The following is an 18,328-nucleotide window of genomic DNA, read 5'->3' on the forward strand; positions in this document are numbered from 1 at the left end:
TCCATGTCCATCCATCCATGTCCATCCATCCATGATCACCCCCAGGACCCCTCTCAGCACCCCCAGAATGGCTCTGTCCATCCCCCATGGCACCCACTGACCCCATCAGTGACACCAAATCTCCAGCCAAACCCCAGGGAAGGGCTCTGAGGGAGGTTCCCACCATCTCCCCCCACCCAGCACCAGGTCAAACCCCCCTGCCTCCAGCTCCTCTCCTCACAATCCCCTCCCATCCCCCAAAAAACCCCAATTAGCTCAGTGACAGGCTGGAATAACCCCCCTATTCCACACTGCATCCCACAGATCCCTCTGCTCCCTGATCAATGAGCTGCTCTAAGCCCAGGACTCAGCCCCTGCCTGGGATGGTTTTGGACTGTAAGTGGAGACTCCCAGGGATTTAGGTGGCATTTGTTGAGTGAGGCCACCCTGTCCCATGGGAGCAGCCAGCTCAGGAGCTGGGCCTGCAGGGGAGAGGGTGAAGGGAAAAATGAGAAACCCAATACCCCCCTTGGCTCTGTCATATCTTAATTTAGAGCACAGGGGCTGTGCCAGAGTGTTTTTCCATTTAAAGCTGAACCTCTTCCCTTTTGTCCTGCACTGTGCTTTGCAGGGCAGTGGCAGCTGCTGGCTGGGGCTGCTGGGGGTGGTCAGCAAAGCAGTTTCCAACTCAGTTCCCCTTTGCCACCAGCTCCTTCCCCACTTCTTCCACCCAAAGAACTGAAATCTGTCTCTTCCTCCTGTCCCTCTCCTGCTTTGGACCCCAGGGAGGGCAGGAGCCACCCACAGCCCCAATCCACAGCTCTAAATTCCTATGGGATGGGCTTGGACCCCCCAGCTTGTCCAAGCAGATCCCAGGGCAGGGAGAGCTCTCCTGTGTCAATACAGGTTTAACCTGTAGGTTTAACCACCCTAATGCAATTTAATTCATGTTACAGCCACTTTGGAAAGCTCTTTGCAGGTAAAATCCTGACTACAGGCCCAAAGGAAAGAAGGAGAATTCATCAAAGATCATTTATTCTCAGCAGTTCAGCTGTACTTAAAAAAGGGATGCATCCATCAGGCACTTTATGGCTGCTCCATGGAACAGCTCTGCCCAGCTCCAGGGTAGAAAACAAATTTTGGCTCAGCCCAAGTGTTTGGAAAACTCATATTTGGAGGTAAGAACTGGCCAAATCCTAACAAGGATTGCCCATAACTAAATACTGGCAGCAAAATTAACCTTAACTGTACCCACCAGCCCGTGCCAGCATTGTCACCTTTAGCCTGTCACCACCACCAGCTGCAGTGAGAGACTCAAAAAACTCAGAGCTTATCAAAAAGCTGCCTGGGACATGACTTCTCACTGGATGAGGGTTGTCCCAGTGAGGAAATGCTGGAGACTCACAATGCTTTTATCTGAGAGAGGCAAAACAATGGCTGGCTGCAAACTGGAGCCAGAGAAATTCAAATTCGAATTGAAACATGGGAATTTTAACAGGCTGGTGTTTGAGCATGAGGGAAAAAAACCAAAAACCCACTGAAAGTTCCAAGGGAAGCAGGGGGTTGTGGTGATTTCATATCAGCTGTATCCCTGAAAGAAATGTTGCAGCTCAAGCAGCACAACTGGGCCGGAGAGATCCTGGGGCTGAGGATCTCCAGCATGGGGATTTTTCAGGCAGAGAGAAAAATATTGTCATTGATTTTGTTGTCTGAGTGATGGGTTGGGGTACAGGGGGCTGCTGCTCCAAGGTATCCCAGGGTTTCTCATATTTAGCAAAATGCTGCAAGAAAATTGGTCTCATCCCTTGAAAAGTGGGAACCAGCAAGAGCCAGCACAGGGAGAATTCAAGGCAGGTCACTGTGGAAGTGCAGGGGAGTGTATTTCAAAATCCTGAGAAGCCCTGGACATTCTGTCCCCCCCACTGTGTGACAGGAGACAGATTGCACATTTCCAGGAGAAGCAGCTGCTTACAGGTACAGGCTGTCTAAATAAACTGCTTTATAGTGGTTGGATTCTTTCTTTGCTATGGCAGCCAGTGGTCCAGAAAAAAGGAGAAAATGCTTCTGCAGCCCCAAACAAACACAAGGTTAAAGAAATGAGTGTTGCAGAAGAGGTTTTCAGGAGAGCCATGTGTGTTCTGTGACATCTCAGGTTTTTTTCTTCCCTGTGCTTCAGAGCCCTTTTCCTGGAGAGAGGTTTAATCTCCACAGCTTCCCTGAGACAGGGCACAAGGAAAGGCAGCAGATGCCTCTGCTCTGCTCCTGGGAAAATATCACTGATTCACACTCCTGTGTAAGTGAAATCAGAACCTGCAGCTCTGGGTTACAGCCTGAATTTAGCAGCCACTGCACAGCACAGTCCCCAGCCCTGCTCCTGCTCAGGCAGCTTTTCCAAGGGATCTGCTCACTCCTCAGGTCCTTCAAATCCCTGACAGAGGATCCCTCCCCTCTACAGAGACATCAGGATGGAGCTGAACAGAAACCAAAGCTGTGGCTCGCTCTCAGCCCAGGATTTATTCCTCAAGTTGTCCTGAGATGATTGAGGGCTGCAAGATGCTTTTTCCTCTGATGCTACTGGCAGGAAAAATATTGCAATGAATGGTCCTGCTTTTTCTGAAAGAGGCTGCTGAGAGTTGGGCTGAGCTCTAGGGCAGTGCTGGGGGAGTGGAGCAGCCTTGTGAGCACAGGGAGGGTTAATTCCCTGCTAACTCCCAGGTGCTGAGCTTATCCCCAGCTCCCTGACTTCCTCCATCAGGGACTCCAGGAACTGTTTGAAAAGAGACATTTCATGAAGAGAGACATTTCTGAACCTAAACAGGAAAAAAGTCAGGGACAACACATCTGGAGTGACTCCTGCTCTGCTTTTTTCCACTCTGCACAGAGGAGCCAGGATGAATTCCCCATGCTGGGGAAGGGAGCAGTGGTTTTTATGCCCACAAATCCACTTTGCACTGGTGGTGCTGGCTGGGGTTAAAGCCTGACAAACTTCAGGCTCATAAAAAGAGGCTGACAAAGCAAAGGAGAAAAAGAAAAGCTTTCAAGACTTTCAAGTGAGAAACAAAGCAGCAGTGTACAAAAAGGCCTGGCTCTCCATTTGCCTGGAATCCCCAAGGCTGCTCTGCACTGGCAGGCTGCATGGCAATGCCTGATTAGCTTGCACTCTGTGTCCTCACTGTGCTGCAGGAGAGAAGGACAGGGCTGGCAGGGCTTGCAGCAGTTCCAGAAGTCCCAGCACTGCTGCAGTGAAAACCTGCCTGCATTTTGTAGCATTTCTTTTCAGAGAGAACAAGATCTGCCTAATGGATGGATGAATGCAGAGTCCCAGAAACAGGGAATTCATAACCTGGATGGCAAGTTTTGTATGGAATGAGCTGAATTTAAGGTAGGTGGACTCATTGCAGGGGTAATCTGCACAGCTTTTCAGTGGAAACTCACTGGAGTTTCAGAAAACTGCTGTCAGTATGTTCAAAGAAAAAGGTTGGAATTATGAGAGGAGCCCACCCAAAGCTGATCTGCAGATAGTCCCAGCTAGGCTAACTCTGTGCCTCAGCACTGAAGTGCCACAGAAAGCCTGAGACAGGCAAGTAGCAATGTGGGGATAAAAACAGAGCTTGTTTTGTTCTAAGGAAGGGGGCTGGCCTAAGTTTTGTACAGCAAATTCCTTCCTGAGCTGATAAAGGCAGCAGTAGATTAAATATCAAGCCCTCTCAGGGAACACTGCGCTGAAACCTGGGAGGTTTTGCCCAAAATCCCCCTGCAGAACTGCAGCTTCACAAACTGCACCAGCCAACCCTCACAGACAGAAGCTGCTGACTTTTTGTATTTTTTGTATTTCATCTCTGTTTCTCATCCTCTCCTGCAAATGCTACAGAAATGACACGATCTGAGGCTGCAGAATGACACTGGTGCCTGGGCTGTCTCCCTGCTCTGCAGCCCAAGGGACAGGGAGTATCTGGCTTTACTCTTCCCCTGTGTGTGCCTGTGAAAAGCTATCCTTCACTTGTTCCACTATCACTTGATACAGCTTAAAACCTTCCTCTTCAGTCACCTCCAGAGCAGCCTTCATCCTTTGTTCTCATCCAGCTGGATGCCAGGCCTGCAAGGAAACAAAAGAAAAAACTTCTCTGTGAGCTGGGGAACTTCAAAGCAAATTTGGAACAGTCGCCTCTGTTCCGGGGAAGAAACACTGAAACCCAGGAACTGTGATTTGGTGAGAAAGAGCAGACTGAGCACCTGCTCCTCCTCTCCCTGAGCTAGGACAGAGTAATCCCAGCATGGTGAAGGGGAGAACACACCTCATACTCAGCTCTTCCACCTGAGATCCCAGGGGCAGCTGGGGCAGGGCTGCAGGGAGCTCCTCTCTTTCACTCACAACTGAGAGGAGGCTTGGCTGGGCTGCAGATTCAACAGAATGGAGTTTTTTAAAACAGCAAATCAGTTTTGGCAGCACACTGAGTCAATATCAAGAAACACAGAATAAATATTCTCTCAAATAATATACTTAATCTCTAAAATAAATATTTAAGCTCCTAAATTCTATGTTACATCCATAACATATCATAAATACATGACAGATTTATTTTCATTTCCTTCCAGCAAAGTGAAAATATGATGAGTTTGCATTTCAGGGCTAAATATGTGCCTACATATGTAGGGAGGAAAACAATGAATCCAAAATATTGAAGTGACACAAACAGTTGGTGACAAACAGCTGAAAAGATTAATTTGATGTTAATCTTGTAATTCTGTTTCAGATTATGACAGCTGTTGCTTCCTGAATGTCTGGGACTAAGCTTGCACATGGCACTAATTGAAACAACTTTTGTAAAGCACTTTGATCCTCAGCATCAACAAAATGTAGGTTAAATGTACTTCAAGGTGTACTTCAGATTAACTCAGTTCTAACTCAGGAATGCTTTCCTAAATAAAGGTCTACCCAAAACATGCAGCTCTGGTCATTAAAAAAAAAAAAAAAAAACCCACCAAAATACAAGCCAAACCAAAACAAACAAACAAAAAAAACTACCTCAGAGCCTTTTTTCAGGGTTATAGAGAAAATATAATTCAAATGTTCAACTGGGAGTGGAGAAGCAAAACCTGTGACCAGTTTTCCCTACAGTGGAAGGAGGAGCAGAGAAGGAGGGCAGGAAGTGAGCCAGCACTACCTACCTGGAGCCAGGTAACACAAGGGAAGGATTTGCATGGTTTAGCCCTAAATAAATTATAAAAATAGAAAAAAGTGCTAAATGAAGAAAACAACAGGCTGGAGCTGGCTGCAGTTCCAATAACTGGAATTAGAGCACCATGACAGTGAAGAGCCAGGCTGGCACCTCTGTTGTGCTCCTACTGAAAATTGAAATTTCTGGTTTGTGCTTGTGTTGTCATGTTGGCACATTTCTGTACCCCTTTTCCCAATTCATATCCCTCATAATATCAAATATCTTCAAATAAGTGCATTTGGTATTATAACACTAAATCCTCCTCGTGTGGAATTATCTGAAAGAACCTGGTTGGAGAGTACTGAACTCTGACAAAAACAAATGAGAAGAAAAGGCTGCATTGTATAACTAAAAAATGCTTTTGATCTTGAGGCTGGGCTTTACAGGGCTGAAGAAAACCCGCTGTTACTTACCTATCCCTCCTCTGGGATTATTCTTTGATAATTTGGAATTTGGATAAAACAGGAAAAAAGCACAGCAAATGAAAAGCTTGAATAATTTTAAAACACAACTGGGTTGTTTCCAGCCCCTTAGCACCATTATCTACTTCCCTTGAATTGAAGAGACCAGAAACATTAGATTAGCAATTAGATCAGCTCTCTCCAATTTTGCACTTTGAGAAAGAAAGGAATATACTATGTTAATTAGCAGGTTCTCTAGTCTCTATTTTGTATTCAAGCTTTTCATTTCTTATTTCCTCAACCATTGGCATGAAAGCATTGAGATAACCTCCATGCTCTGCTGAAGAGGTGTAATACAGACTCGTAGACTTGGTGCTTGTACAAACTCCAGTTTTGGCACATCACAAAGCTCTCATCAAAGCAGGAGGGTGAAATAGATTGTTACCTACTCATCTCATGGATTTAGAAAGGATTTCTCCTTATTAGCTTTACTGGCAATCCTTTTCTACTTTTGCTTTTAGTCCTTAAGCAGAGGAGATTAATGAACTAAATATTTAGTAAGAAGGGATCTGTCACACTGGTGAAAACAGCTTCTTCCTCTGGCTATGAAATGCCAGCTGCCAGAGAGGAGCTACTACAACTTTACTACAGCACAACAAAACTTGACCCAAAAGCCTCAGGACCTGGAGAGTTTGTCTCTCTTGGACCTTGCAAGAGGAATCTTTGATAACAGAACTTCACCAGGTTGTGTAAAAATCTGAGTGCTCAGAAACTCAGTTAAATTCTGTACAAAACATTCTGGTGCTCCCACACTATTGGGATCTAAATTTTTCTGCTCTCAGTTAATACAGGTGAGACAACTGTAAGAACTGTAAGAACTGGAGCCCCTTCCAAGGACACAGCAATGCTGCTCTAAGGAACAAATCCATGTTTTACAGAGAGGAGTAGGTTTGAAGCACCCATTCAGTACAAAGGTTCATCTGAAGGAACCTCTGATGAGCCCTGTGGTCCCTCTGTACCCTAACTCAGCCTGACACCACCTCAACATTTACCAAATTGCAATTCCCCTCCCTGCTGTTCATCTTCTGGCATTTGAAGTCTTTTTACTTTACGAAAATACACATAAAAAGGGAAACCACTGGAAAAAATTTCCTTAAGAATATGTGCCATTTTATTGGTTTAGACATTTTACAGAATCAGAGTCCTTAAGCAATAAAAGGATCTGATCAGGGAAATAAAAATTTAACATCCACCATGAATTCTTCTTCTTTAACTACGCCAGGGAGGTTTTCATATTTATAGCAGGAGATTATCACGTTCATGGGATAATAAATTACACCAGATCTAATTACTTCATCACCAGCAATAGTTTTTCATAGGCACTGACAGGCCTTAAATTGGGATGTGTCCTTTAATTCTGCTCTTAACCTTCAGCTGAATCCCTCAGGCACGAGTGCAAAGGCAGCTCTGGGGGCAACACAGAGCAGGGAAAACCTTTTTTCCTGGAGTTACCCCATGGAAAACACAATGCAAAAATCCTGGTCCCACTCACAGCTGTGGGAAAATCCTCTTCAAATTGGGAAGAGCCAGGATTTTCCCTCCTGCTTTGCTCCTGGGTCTGAGCAGGTCCCATCACCACAAGGTCAAGCACTCAGCTGGGTTTGGCAGGTGCAGCCTGAATGTTGTTGCTGTCTATAAAGCCCAGAGGTGAAATAGGGGACGTGGCTGTGGCTGAGGGCTCCCCCTCACCTGTTTTTTTCCTCAGGGCAGGTTTCTGTGCAGTTTTGCTGCTCCCTGGATCCACCTGCAGCTTTTCAAGCTGCTGTTCCAAGAAGTCACTCTGCTGCTGCTCTTCCTCAAGCTTCTTCTCAGCTTCCAAGAATTCATTGCTGCTTTCACTCATCCTGACAGGAAAAAAAAAAAAAAAAAAAAAGAAAGAGAAAAACAAAAAAAGAAAAAGAAAAAAGGAAAAGGAAAAGTTCAGCTCATTTGTGTCATGTCTACATCAAATCAATCTTGGTACTGAATCCTGTTTCTTCCTGCAGAGCTCCCAACAGAAGGGAAAGAATTTTCCATGCATCCAAAGGCAGAAATCCCAGTGAAATTGTATCAGATGACACCTAAATATGCAAAAGAGAATTAACTAATGAGTACAGTTGGAAACAATGGGTTTGTTAATGGAGGTTGCTCAGATCCCTTAATTCTGGCTCCCTGTGTGAATTCAGCCCTCAGATGAGCAGGGAAGCTGCAGATTGCAGAGGAGAGATATTTTATTACAGGAATAATAAACTGCATTTTTTTAGACACTCTGGGAAAGCTTGGAAGGCAAATAGTTTATAAAAACACAGTCTAACATTTGCATCAGTTGTGTGAGAGGAAGAAAAGAAACTTGAGGCTGCTTTTAATAAACTTGGCCATTAGACATGACCATGGATGGGAGAGGGTGGAAAAAAACTGGTGGGTACATCACAAAGAAGCAAATTGCCTCTCTCCATCCTGCATAAACTCTTAGAAAATTAACTGCAAAAATCTGATGTGCACCCACAGATGCTGCCAGTGGGGCAGTGACTGACACAAGTGATTCCAAGGAGTTTGAAGCTAAAAGGAAACACAGATTGACTCACTGGATTGGACTGAGTAAGAGAATTTCCCTCCTGACCCCACAGGTGGAAGCTGGTTATTGTCTGAATCAAGAGACTTGATTAGTTTATTTCCCTCCTAGCTGGCATAACTAAAAAAAAAAATTTACAACTCTAATAAAATTATATCACTGGCTTAAAAATGTAGCTACAGGCAAGACTTGACCTCCTGTGGCAGTGAATTCCCAGCTGCTGATGTGCTCTGAGACATTTAATTCCTCTCAGTGGTTCTGCATTTACTAAACTTTCATTTGGCCCTGGTGCTCCTCTGGCATCCACTTTATACAAAAAGTGAAGGAAAATGGCAAGATCTGTGGGATTTTTTTAATGGAATCATCTGCCAATAGGAATAATTTAAACTAAAATGCTGTAGAAAAATCCCATTTGTAACAAATCCCAGGGCTCCTCTCTTGATTTATGCATCATCTGTGTTACCTGAGCTTTGTTACATCCCAGCAGTGGAGGGAAGAGAAGGAAAAGCTGATTTTTAAAAATAGATTTAAGTTGAAATCTGACTGGTGGTATATTACCCTGAGGTTTTCCAAGAGTTATTGCACACAGCCTCACAAAATTTATGTTACCTGCTTGATGAATGTGTGATAACTGTGGAGCTGCTGAATCATCAGTTTATGGCACATTTTACAAGCAACTGTGCATTTCATTGACTCTGTTTTTCATTACCCCATACTGGTGGTGGCCACACTTCAGTTACCACTCACAGCCCCATCCTCATCTGACTGCACAGCTCTATTAAAGTCACTGGGCTTACAAACATGAAAAAGATTTTACCCAGCATGTATTTCCAGAATTTAGCTTTAAAAGCACCTTTTCCACAATTCTAAAAGAAAAATCTATTTTTTTCTGGCTGTGACTAATCATGCAAGACAAAAGTTATACAAGTGAGAATGATTACTATGGTAAATTAAAGCAAGTGGGCAAACAGTGCTTATTGTATTGACAAGCACATAGTCAGGAATATACTTCCAATATTGGAATGCAGATTTGGGAATCAAATAACACATACTGAGAAAAAAAGAATAGCTGAGAGGTGGCCAAAAAAATTACTTTGCTTTCCCTTCTCTTCTAAATTAATGTCATCTTACACTGAATTGAATCATAGAAAATAAAATTTAGAAAAAAATCACTGCTATGCCTCAGTTAAATCAGAATAAATTCATTTAGAAAAGAATACAATGAAACTTTAAAAGAATGTGCAAAGCTTTGGAAGAGAATATTATAACAATAATTACAGAATTTACTACTGATGAATAATATTGCTGCCTCAATAAAGCCATGCATATATAAATACAGCAATTCTGGCTTTATCTAGGTGCAGCAAGCTGGAAGATGGCTCCATTTTTTCTGCCCTTTGTTCTAAAAGAATAATAAAAAGAATGAATCATCAGCCAGGCAGGGAAATTGAGCAGAAAAAAATTGAAAAGCCCCTATTTAAGGCAAGGATGGCAGTGTGTGATGTACTGTAGTGCATGTCCCAGACTCTGCAGTGCTCCCTGATCCCAGCACCCCCCAAGGATGCTGCTGGGATGAGGCTGTACCTTTGCTGCAGCACAGTCACCATCTCCAGGAGCTTGTTCCTCTCCATTTCAGCAGCCTGGCACTGAGCCTTTTGCTCTGTGAGCTCTCTCTCCAGCATTGCCCAGCTCAAGCTGCCTGTGCCATCCAACCTGAGGAAAGCACAAGCACAGAGACTCTGTTGGCCACTTCTTAATGCAAGAAATGAAACACAGGCAGGATTTGAGCACTATCTCCAGCACACTTGTCTGAAGGTGAAGGCAGAATGCAGAGCCAGGCTCACTACCTCCCCCCAGCACCCAGCTCTAGACTGCAATAAAGAGAACAGAAATATTTGGATATAAAGTCACAGGGAACATCATTAGAAAGCTGCTTCCCCTCCCCACCACCCCCAAAAACAAACTTTCACCTCTGATCAATTTATTACCCCTGACTCTCCTCCCACTGCTACTGCCAAAGTAAAAGGAGATTGTATCTCCCAAGTGCTGCACTAAACTATTAAATGCCTTGCTATTGATTTTCTCCCTCTGAAAGGCTTCAGGCAGCACTTGCACAATGGCTGTTCTTGTGTCCAATGTGTGCTGAAAGGAAGGGGCAGCTTTCCCATGTATCCCATTATTATGTACCTCATTATTTCTCTGACCTCTCTGCATTCAGAAAGATATTCTTTAGAAAAAAAAAAAAAAAAAAAAGCAGCAGGAGAAATCTTGGTGGTTGGGAGTAAAAATGGAAAAGATTGGTGTCAAACCAGCAATCAATTATGAAATTAAGAGAGAAATCAGATGTTAGAGCTCTTGGACAGCTTCAGGTAGGAGGGATGGTGCAAGAAGCTTTAATTACAGAACAAGGCAGGCAGGACAAGGATTTCCAGCAGCTTGCAGAGCGTGGCAGAGCACCTCCCTTGTGATAATGAAGTTGAAATATTCACCTTTCAGATGGGATGGTATCCCTGAGGAGGAAAGGCTCTGTGGCTGCTGACTCCACGAGCATGTGGCCCATCGTGGACACTGTGCTGGGGAGAGCAAAGCTTCACATAGGGCAGTCTTCCCAGAATTCCAGTCCTTTCCCAATGTCTGTGCTTTGTAGGGAAGAGTTCCCTCACCCCACATCTTCACCTAGCACTGGGAGAGGCAATCCCAGCTCTGTGCAGTTTGATGGTGTTTGCACATCACAGATTCTCCTAACCAAGTGATTCCTGTTCTGCAACAAGTGCACAACTTGCATTTCCAATGCCCTTTAAAAAGATATTTTACATAGCTTTATGAAATCTGCTTTGTGAAAACCCTCAGGAAGATCTGTCAGGTTCACTGTTGTAAGAGGAGGAACCAGCTGATAACACTGGAGTATCACAGCCAGCATGGGTGAGTTTTACGTATAATGACATGTGCTTGGGACATCCCATTTTAATGTGTGGTTATTTGGGACATCCCATTTCAGTGTGTGGTTATTTGGGACATCCCATTTCAGTGTGTGTTTGTTCCCCCAACATGAGTTCAGCTGCCCAAAGCCAAGTCCCTGCAGACTTACCCCACATTTCCTTTCTATAGCTGTAGCTAATAAGAATATAAAGCCTTAATATTGTGGAATTGACAAATGTGCCTTCTAGGCTAGGAGTGGTTAATCCTAAAATCAAGTTAAGGCTGACACTGACAGCTTTGGCCCAGTCTAAAAATGCAGATTTTTACTCTGCCATCTCCAAAGGGTTTAGCATCTATTTATAGCGTTTTTCATTTCACCTTTTCTGATAGGAAAAGATGATTCACTACAGAATTGAGAGTTCATCAGCATATTAAAGTTAATGGAAGGAGTGAGCCTTGCTGACCAAGTTATTAACAGCTCTCAGAGATTTTCAGGATCATTCATTGCCCACCTGACACGTCAGCTCTTTCCACGACAGAGCCCTTGGCCCTGTACACAAGCAATAATTTATGCATTGCACTTAGTGGTTTTCACAAAGCCATTACCCAGCTTTGGTTCCTGCTTACCATCAGCAGACATGGGAGGTAAAAAAAAAAAAAAAAAAAAAAAAAAAAAAAAAAAAAAAAAAAGGATAAAATATAGGTTTGCTCCAGGAGAGCACAACAACCTGTGCAGAGTTAGAAGGGAGAGAAGTAAAACAGTCAGAAGGGTGCAGAAACTTTCAAATTAAGGATGTTTTGACTCTAACTCAAAACCACAGAATTCTTCTTAAAGTTTATAGTAATGCTCTACTTAGACTCAGGGATACTCAGCTGATTTTAAAGCCAAATTTGGTGTCTAAAATAATGAGGTAGGAAATTACACAGAAGAGATTGGTTGTAACTTTACCTTGATGAAAAATTTCCCATCCCCATCAGATCAGTCTCAAACCCCCACTGTCAATTAGCAACAAACTTAGCAGCAATTTAACAAGAAAGGATATAACTTGCTGTGGTACCATGGTCCCTTTACACAGCCAGAGTGACCCAGAGTCACATCAGTGTAAACAGAAATCAGATTTATTGCTGCACTAAGATTAGTGTAATTTACACAGTCCTTAGTGAGGCTTTAAAGAGGGTGTTGGGTAAGAACAAATGATGTGGTGTGTTTTAACATTTCTGCATGGAAATCCTACTCAAAGAGCATTTATTGATTTAAATAATGCACCAGTGATTTAGTGCTTACCTAAAATGGCACTTTGCATTCATTCCTCACCCTGCTCACAGAAATCAGAAGCCTCATGTCTCATAAGGGAAAAGACTCCCAGGCACTTAAAGCTGACCACATAAACATTATCTGAGCTGCAGCAGGAGAAATAGCTGCACTGCCACCATGCCAAATCTAGTCATGTCTGCAAGTCTGAACATCCTTCTCAGTTCCAGGACAAAAGTCCAAGAGATAATGTGATTAGAGATTCCCATATATTGCAAACAGGCTGCCACAGCTGTTGGCACAAAGCACTTGTGGTTTGATGAAACTCCCTGGGAAAACCAGGCTCCTGGATTACTCAAACAACTTGAAATATTGACTTTCTGCTCTTCTTACCAGGCAGATTCTGTCCTTCCAGCCTTGCTGCTGTCTGATCCCACAGGTAATCCTGAGTGCTCAGAGTGTGGTGGATGAGCAGCTCCTGACTTTTCCTATGGATGGGCAGATTTCTTCTGTTAATGGTGGAGCATGTTATAAAACCAACTACATAGTTCAGAGGAAAACAGCTGCACCCATGCCAAATCAGCAGCTTTTGATTACTGCTGCAAGCAAGCCAGAACTTTTGATTTACAGGATCTCCTCAGAAGCTTTGCTTTCATTCCTATCCACTGCAGGATGCAAACAAAGCACAAGCCAGTAAAAAGGGCAGTTTCATATGAAATCAGAGTGCATCATCACTGCCAGCACAGCTGGTTTGTGTCCCTAACCCAGGCTTGATCCTGGGTTCACTGCTCCAGCCCCCATTTCTGAGGTATCTGGCAGATCCACAACCTCACCACAACCCCAGGAGGGTTTTGGATCCATGGGAATGGGATGCTTAAATACTCTTCACAAATCCTGACTTGAGACAGCAGTAGCTGGGTACCTGCTGCTGTTGGTGTGACACATTTGTCTGCTTCCTCCTTCCAGCAGCCAAAGGTGCTGAACACTGAGGAGCCCCCAGTGCAGCCCCAAGTCCTGCTGTCAATCAGGGACAGTCCTGACTGGGCCCACGTGAGAATGTGATTTGTATTTCTGTGTTTGCTGCTGCTGAAACAGCCTGAAGTTATGCACAAAGGAACTGAGGAGCTACAAAAGAGAATTCCTGCTTTATCATTCCATCAGGAAAGTCTGTCAGTAGGACAGAGATCACTGTCTGGAGGCACCAACCATCTCAGATAATGAGGGACAAGGAAGTGGAAGAGCAGATCTCCAGTGATTACCAAGTGTGCTCTTCTAATTACTTTGGTCTGCTTACCCCAAGTGGGAGTTTCCCAATCTCCCTCACCAGAACCTTTGCTTCTGGTTCAACCACCAGCTCCCTGAGCTGGCCTATCAGGGTGTTCTGTTTCTGAATCTCATTGTTCAAGTTGTGTTCCACTATCTCCTGATACTCCTTGTTCTCATCCTCCTTCTGGCTCAGGCTCTTTAAGATCTCCTGCATTTGCTTCTGCTGGCTCTGGTAAAAGAGAAACAGGTGAGATCTTTATTTTGTACACAGTGATTTTTTCAAATGCCCCCAAGACAAATATCCATTTAGGAATGGTAGGACAAGCCCCTTCCCTGCCAAGCCCATTCCTTGGTGGGAGCACACTGGTGTCACTGCTGCCACTTATGCAATTTGATTTGTTATGTTGACCTGAGTAATGATCAGATTCAAATTGCTGCCAGCTCTGCTGCTCAGTGTAGCAGGAAACAGAGCAAGAAAGGCTGGCCTTTGATAAAGAAGTGACTTTTTCCATAAATGGAATGAAACTCAAGATTTCAATGTGCTTTTTGTGGAATTAGAACATGATCAGATCGTGTGATAGTGATATTAAAAGCTGAGGGTACTATGGGATGACAGATACGAAGCCAGGCTGCTTCACCAGTGGTTTTGGAGGTTTTTTTCCCACACTGACAAATCTAATACCTGTCAGGCCAACAATCTGCAAGTAAAGTGCTTTTGTGATAGAAGGGATAAAAGAGATTAACCATCCCTTCCCAAATAAACTTGCATCTTTCTGTACTAATTTTAGTGGGAATACTCAGAAGTGACAAGTGTTCTTTGGCTCCCCTAATCTGCTGGTCAGCACCCACAGTGCCTGGTGGGAGAAGGGTGAAAGCCAGCTGAGCTAAAACCTACCTACAGCAGCAGGGAAATCAGTTTGAAACTAGTTTGAAACTAGTGAGGAGCTGGATCAGGAAACACAGAATTAACCCTGCTAGGAGGTGGCATATTCTCTAATATATTTGCTATTTTAATTGAGGAAGGCTGTTTAGAACCATGGCAGGGCCATGACAGCAGCCATTTATTTATTTCTCAGCATCTTTGAGCCTTTGCTAAAATTCTTGGTTTTGAAGAGGCCAAATCCTCTCAGTTCCAGCTACTGCAAGTGAGTGTGAACACTTGTGGTTCAGCTTGTGTGTTGTGGGCTGTGTAAAAAAATAAATTGAAGTTTATTACAGATAAAACAATTCCTCCAGGACTGCAAGCATTCTAAGAAAAAAAAAAAATCTACCAGTGGAGCTGAAAGCAGAGAAAAGAACACAGGCCAGCACCTTGGGTTAGGACTGAAGTCCCTCCTCTGTCTACTTCAATCCTTCTGTAAAATGTTTCTGCCAGTCCCTGCAGCTCAGGGCCATTGACTGTAACTGTCACACCTGGTGCTGTCTCACAGCCCTTACATGACTGATCCAAAATGCAGGAGGATTTCAGCTGACAAGAAAACCTCTGGCTGTCACAGCTGGATCAATCAGGCTCCTGTACACCCTAAGGTTGTGTGTGCCATGAAATGACATGTTTTACCACCTATAGAAACAGGGCTGGGACCAACAGACACAGACTGTACCATCAAGGCATCAATGAGCTCATCATCATGCTTCCCTTTCTGCAGCAAGGTTCCAATCTGTTCCTTCAGCATCTTCACTTCTCTACACAGAATTTGGTTCCTGGCTCTTGAAGCATCAAGCCTTTTTTTCAATTCATTATAGTCTTTTTGGAGAGTGTTGTATTGCTCAGTGAGTTTCTGCAGTGATGTAAAAGGAAATGAAAGTTATACCTCCTCACCAAGCCCCAGGTGCTGTGGTGAGCAGAAAGAATCACACATTACCTGGTAGAATCTAAAAAATGGGGCTGGAATACTGTATTACTCCTAAGGAAGTCGAAATTATAAATGCTACTTGCTGCCTGTTTGCCAGCATCCAAAAAGGGTCTGTCTGCTCAGGAATCCATGTGGTCTGGGTTGATTCTCCATTATTCTGAATTCTGATTCTCCATTACTCTGTGCAAATGGAGAAGCCCAGAGCCCTACAGATACAGGAGGTGTGAGGGGATGTCTGTATTTGGGATGAAGAGTGCACACCTGGCCAAGGGGTGAGAGGGGTACTAAGGAGTCTGGGTGCAGCTGCAGCAGGGCTTGGCTGTGAAGTGGGGCAGAGCTTCCTCCAGCAGACAGGGTTTGTGAAATGGTTTTAGGTAGGGTGTAACACACCCTGAAGGCAGGACAAGTTATTACACACTGCTCCACACCCTAACAGGACTCTGTCAGTTCACAGGATTTTACCTCCCAAGATTCCTTCTTTTCTTTTTCCAAGCTGCGAATCTTCAGCAAGTTCTTCTCTTGGACTGACAACTTCCTTGGATCAGCAAATTCCAGGAATCCTTCATCTGTCTCAAGCAGTGAAGTTCTGATCTTGTTTTGACTCAATTTATGCTCCAGCTCTTGAACCTATGGCACAATAATGACAACTCACCCAGAGTTTTACTGGGGTACAGAGCAAAGAAGACAGCTCAGATTATTTCTTGATACTGTCATGGTTAACTAACACAGAGCAGTGGTTGGTCTTTCAAACTGAGATTTAGCTGCTAATAAACATGCAGATTTTAGGGCACCTGTGCAGGAAGGAGATCTGGGACACATGGGAGGTGTGTGCCTTTGTGGAGATACATTTGGAGGCCAGACAGGCACTCCAGAGCATTTGGAATTGCTCTTGTGTGAATCCAAGTGAACTCAGCTCATCACCTGCTCACTGCAAGCTGCTTTCATAGTCAGAGGAAGGAACCGGGCACTGCCACAGCTCAGTTCTTCTGCCCTGCTTTGGAGGAACCTGCCTCACTTTTGATCCAGTGACTGCATTTACAAGATCCCCACTGACTACAGAAGGGGCCTGAGGAGTCTGGATCAGAAAGAAATCTACACATTAGAGCAGAGAACAGTAGGAACAGTGTTCAGATGAACCCCAGGCAGGGGATGTAACAGGGGGAAATGAAATTTGCTCAAGGGAAAGCAGGGGTTAAAAAATCTCAGTCAATCAGAGTGCAAAAAATCATAGTTTGAAAGCATATAATTGAATAGCAGAAAAATGGGAAAATTATGTGTCAAATTGCCTGAGAGAAGTTTTATTTAGATGCAGACAAAACTGCCTCTCTGCCTCCTGCTGACATTTCAGCTAAACTCTGCCCTTCAGAAGACTCAAGAGTTAAAGATTTTACTGAAGCTCCTGAGGGAACAACTTGAAAACCTGATCTGGCCTCAATTCTTCCCATCTGACTCCAAGCACTGAACAAAGGTGTCTAAGTCAGAGCACAGACACTGACAGGGCTCCTTCTGTTCTCAGTGGAGAGAGGCACCTTCAAAACACCCTGGGACTTGAACTAGGCTGCCACAGCTCTCCAAGGTCACTGAACTCCTTCCTTTGACACAGATGTGAAAGATTCCCAGCTGAGACACCAAAGCTTGCACGGCTGCCACAGAGTCATTAACATGGTGTGCACACAGCACCATGGAGATGTTAAGAATTAATTAAGAACTAACAGCACTTTTACCTTAAATTGAGGTGATATCTCTACTTAGAAAGAGAATTCCAGCTGAAATGGCAGCGTGCAGGGTCAGAACTCACCCTGCTTTGGAGAAGAAGAATTTGCTGAGCTCGTCCTCGCCAGCTGCTAGAATTGGTCAGGAGACTCTGGATATTCACATCTTCCCCAACTTCTTTGGCTAAAACCTGGGAAAAGGGATTAACATCAACAATAAGGCTTTAAAGGATGTGATGGGAAAGGGGAAGAAAAGCTGCTCCCTCTAACAGGGAACACAAGTAGTTTTCAAAATACACAATTATTTTTGACATGATGAATATTTACCTATGAGAGATATTGTCTTCATACACACCAGGAATTGAGCCCATCTCCCTTGCAAAATTCTGACACAGCTAAACTTAGTATGAAGAGCATTTAAATTATTTATAAAAAGGTCAGCAGAGTTCTATTTTTAGGACCATATTCTCTGCTCTGATCTGCATTGCAGGTCTCCTACACAAAGTAGGGAAACCAGAGAGAATCAGAGCACATAATAACACTTAAATCCATCATGAATGAGAGGAAAAGGTTATTCTGGATGTCATTCCAACAAAGTCTTTAAACACAAGCTTTAATACAACCATGGCCTTTAATCCCATTGATTCCCATGGGACTGGAACCTACATTAAAAGTAAATACATAATTAAATGTATGAGAAAAGAGGAATGAACCTGGATGTACAGCACAAACAGTTCTGCTGATCTGGGACTTTAAAACTCAAAAGGATTTGTGTCCATTGGACAGTGGGAATGCTGGACACAGTGGGGAAAAAACACAAGATGCCTGTGTCCAGGAGCACAATTTCAATTCCAACCCCTACCCTCGTGTCCTCCTCACCTCCCTGCTCCACTGGAATAGTTCATGGGGCTAACCAAAGGTCAAAAGCCTCTCATTTCCCAAGACTGAAGCTCCTGCAGGGCTCCCAGCCCCAGCCTGCTCCCTGCAGTGGTACCTTTTGGGTCAGCTTCAGTTCCTGTCGCACATTCTGGAGCTGGTTCCGATATTCTGTCACTTTCATGTTGGCTGTGCTCAATTTTTCTTGCAGTGCTTTCACCTCTGGGCTTTCAGCCTTTG

The 18,328-nt window shown here is 44.0% G+C and overlaps 1 protein-coding gene across 3 annotated transcripts in view; it reads right to left on the minus strand.

Moving 5' to 3' along the window:
• Nucleotides 1–936: 936 nt before the first annotated feature.
• The window catches only part of CCDC13 (coiled-coil domain containing 13), a 28,743-nt gene continuing 11,351 nt past the window's right edge, over nucleotides 937–18,328 (minus strand). The window contains exons 6-16 of one of the 3 annotated variants that reach the window (XM_056483844.1): nucleotides 18,207–18,323; nucleotides 17,299–17,403; nucleotides 15,963–16,127; nucleotides 15,249–15,425; nucleotides 13,676–13,876; nucleotides 12,775–12,869; nucleotides 10,700–10,783; nucleotides 9,795–9,923; nucleotides 7,349–7,503; nucleotides 4,275–4,374; nucleotides 3,771–4,075 (exon numbers count right to left, since the gene is read on the minus strand). In XM_056483844.1, coding sequence (XP_056339819.1) covers nucleotides 4,042–4,075; nucleotides 4,275–4,374; nucleotides 7,349–7,503; nucleotides 9,795–9,923; nucleotides 10,700–10,783; nucleotides 12,775–12,869; nucleotides 13,676–13,876; nucleotides 15,249–15,425; nucleotides 15,963–16,127; nucleotides 17,299–17,403; nucleotides 18,207–18,323 — 1,362 coding nt within the window. In that variant the 3' untranslated portion in view covers nucleotides 3,771–4,041. Of the gene's footprint in view, nucleotides 4,076–4,274; nucleotides 4,375–7,348; nucleotides 7,504–9,794; nucleotides 9,924–10,699; nucleotides 10,784–12,774; nucleotides 12,870–13,675; nucleotides 13,877–15,248; nucleotides 15,426–15,962; nucleotides 16,128–17,298; nucleotides 17,404–18,206; nucleotides 18,324–18,328 lie in introns of all 3 variants that reach the window. The other 2 variants (XM_056483845.1, XM_056483847.1) reach the window with 2 other exon arrangements.

The sequence above is a fragment of the Oenanthe melanoleuca genome, chromosome 2 (assembly GCF_029582105.1).
Source record: "Oenanthe melanoleuca isolate GR-GAL-2019-014 chromosome 2, OMel1.0, whole genome shotgun sequence".
Lineage (NCBI taxonomy): Eukaryota > Metazoa > Chordata > Aves > Passeriformes > Muscicapidae > Oenanthe > Oenanthe melanoleuca.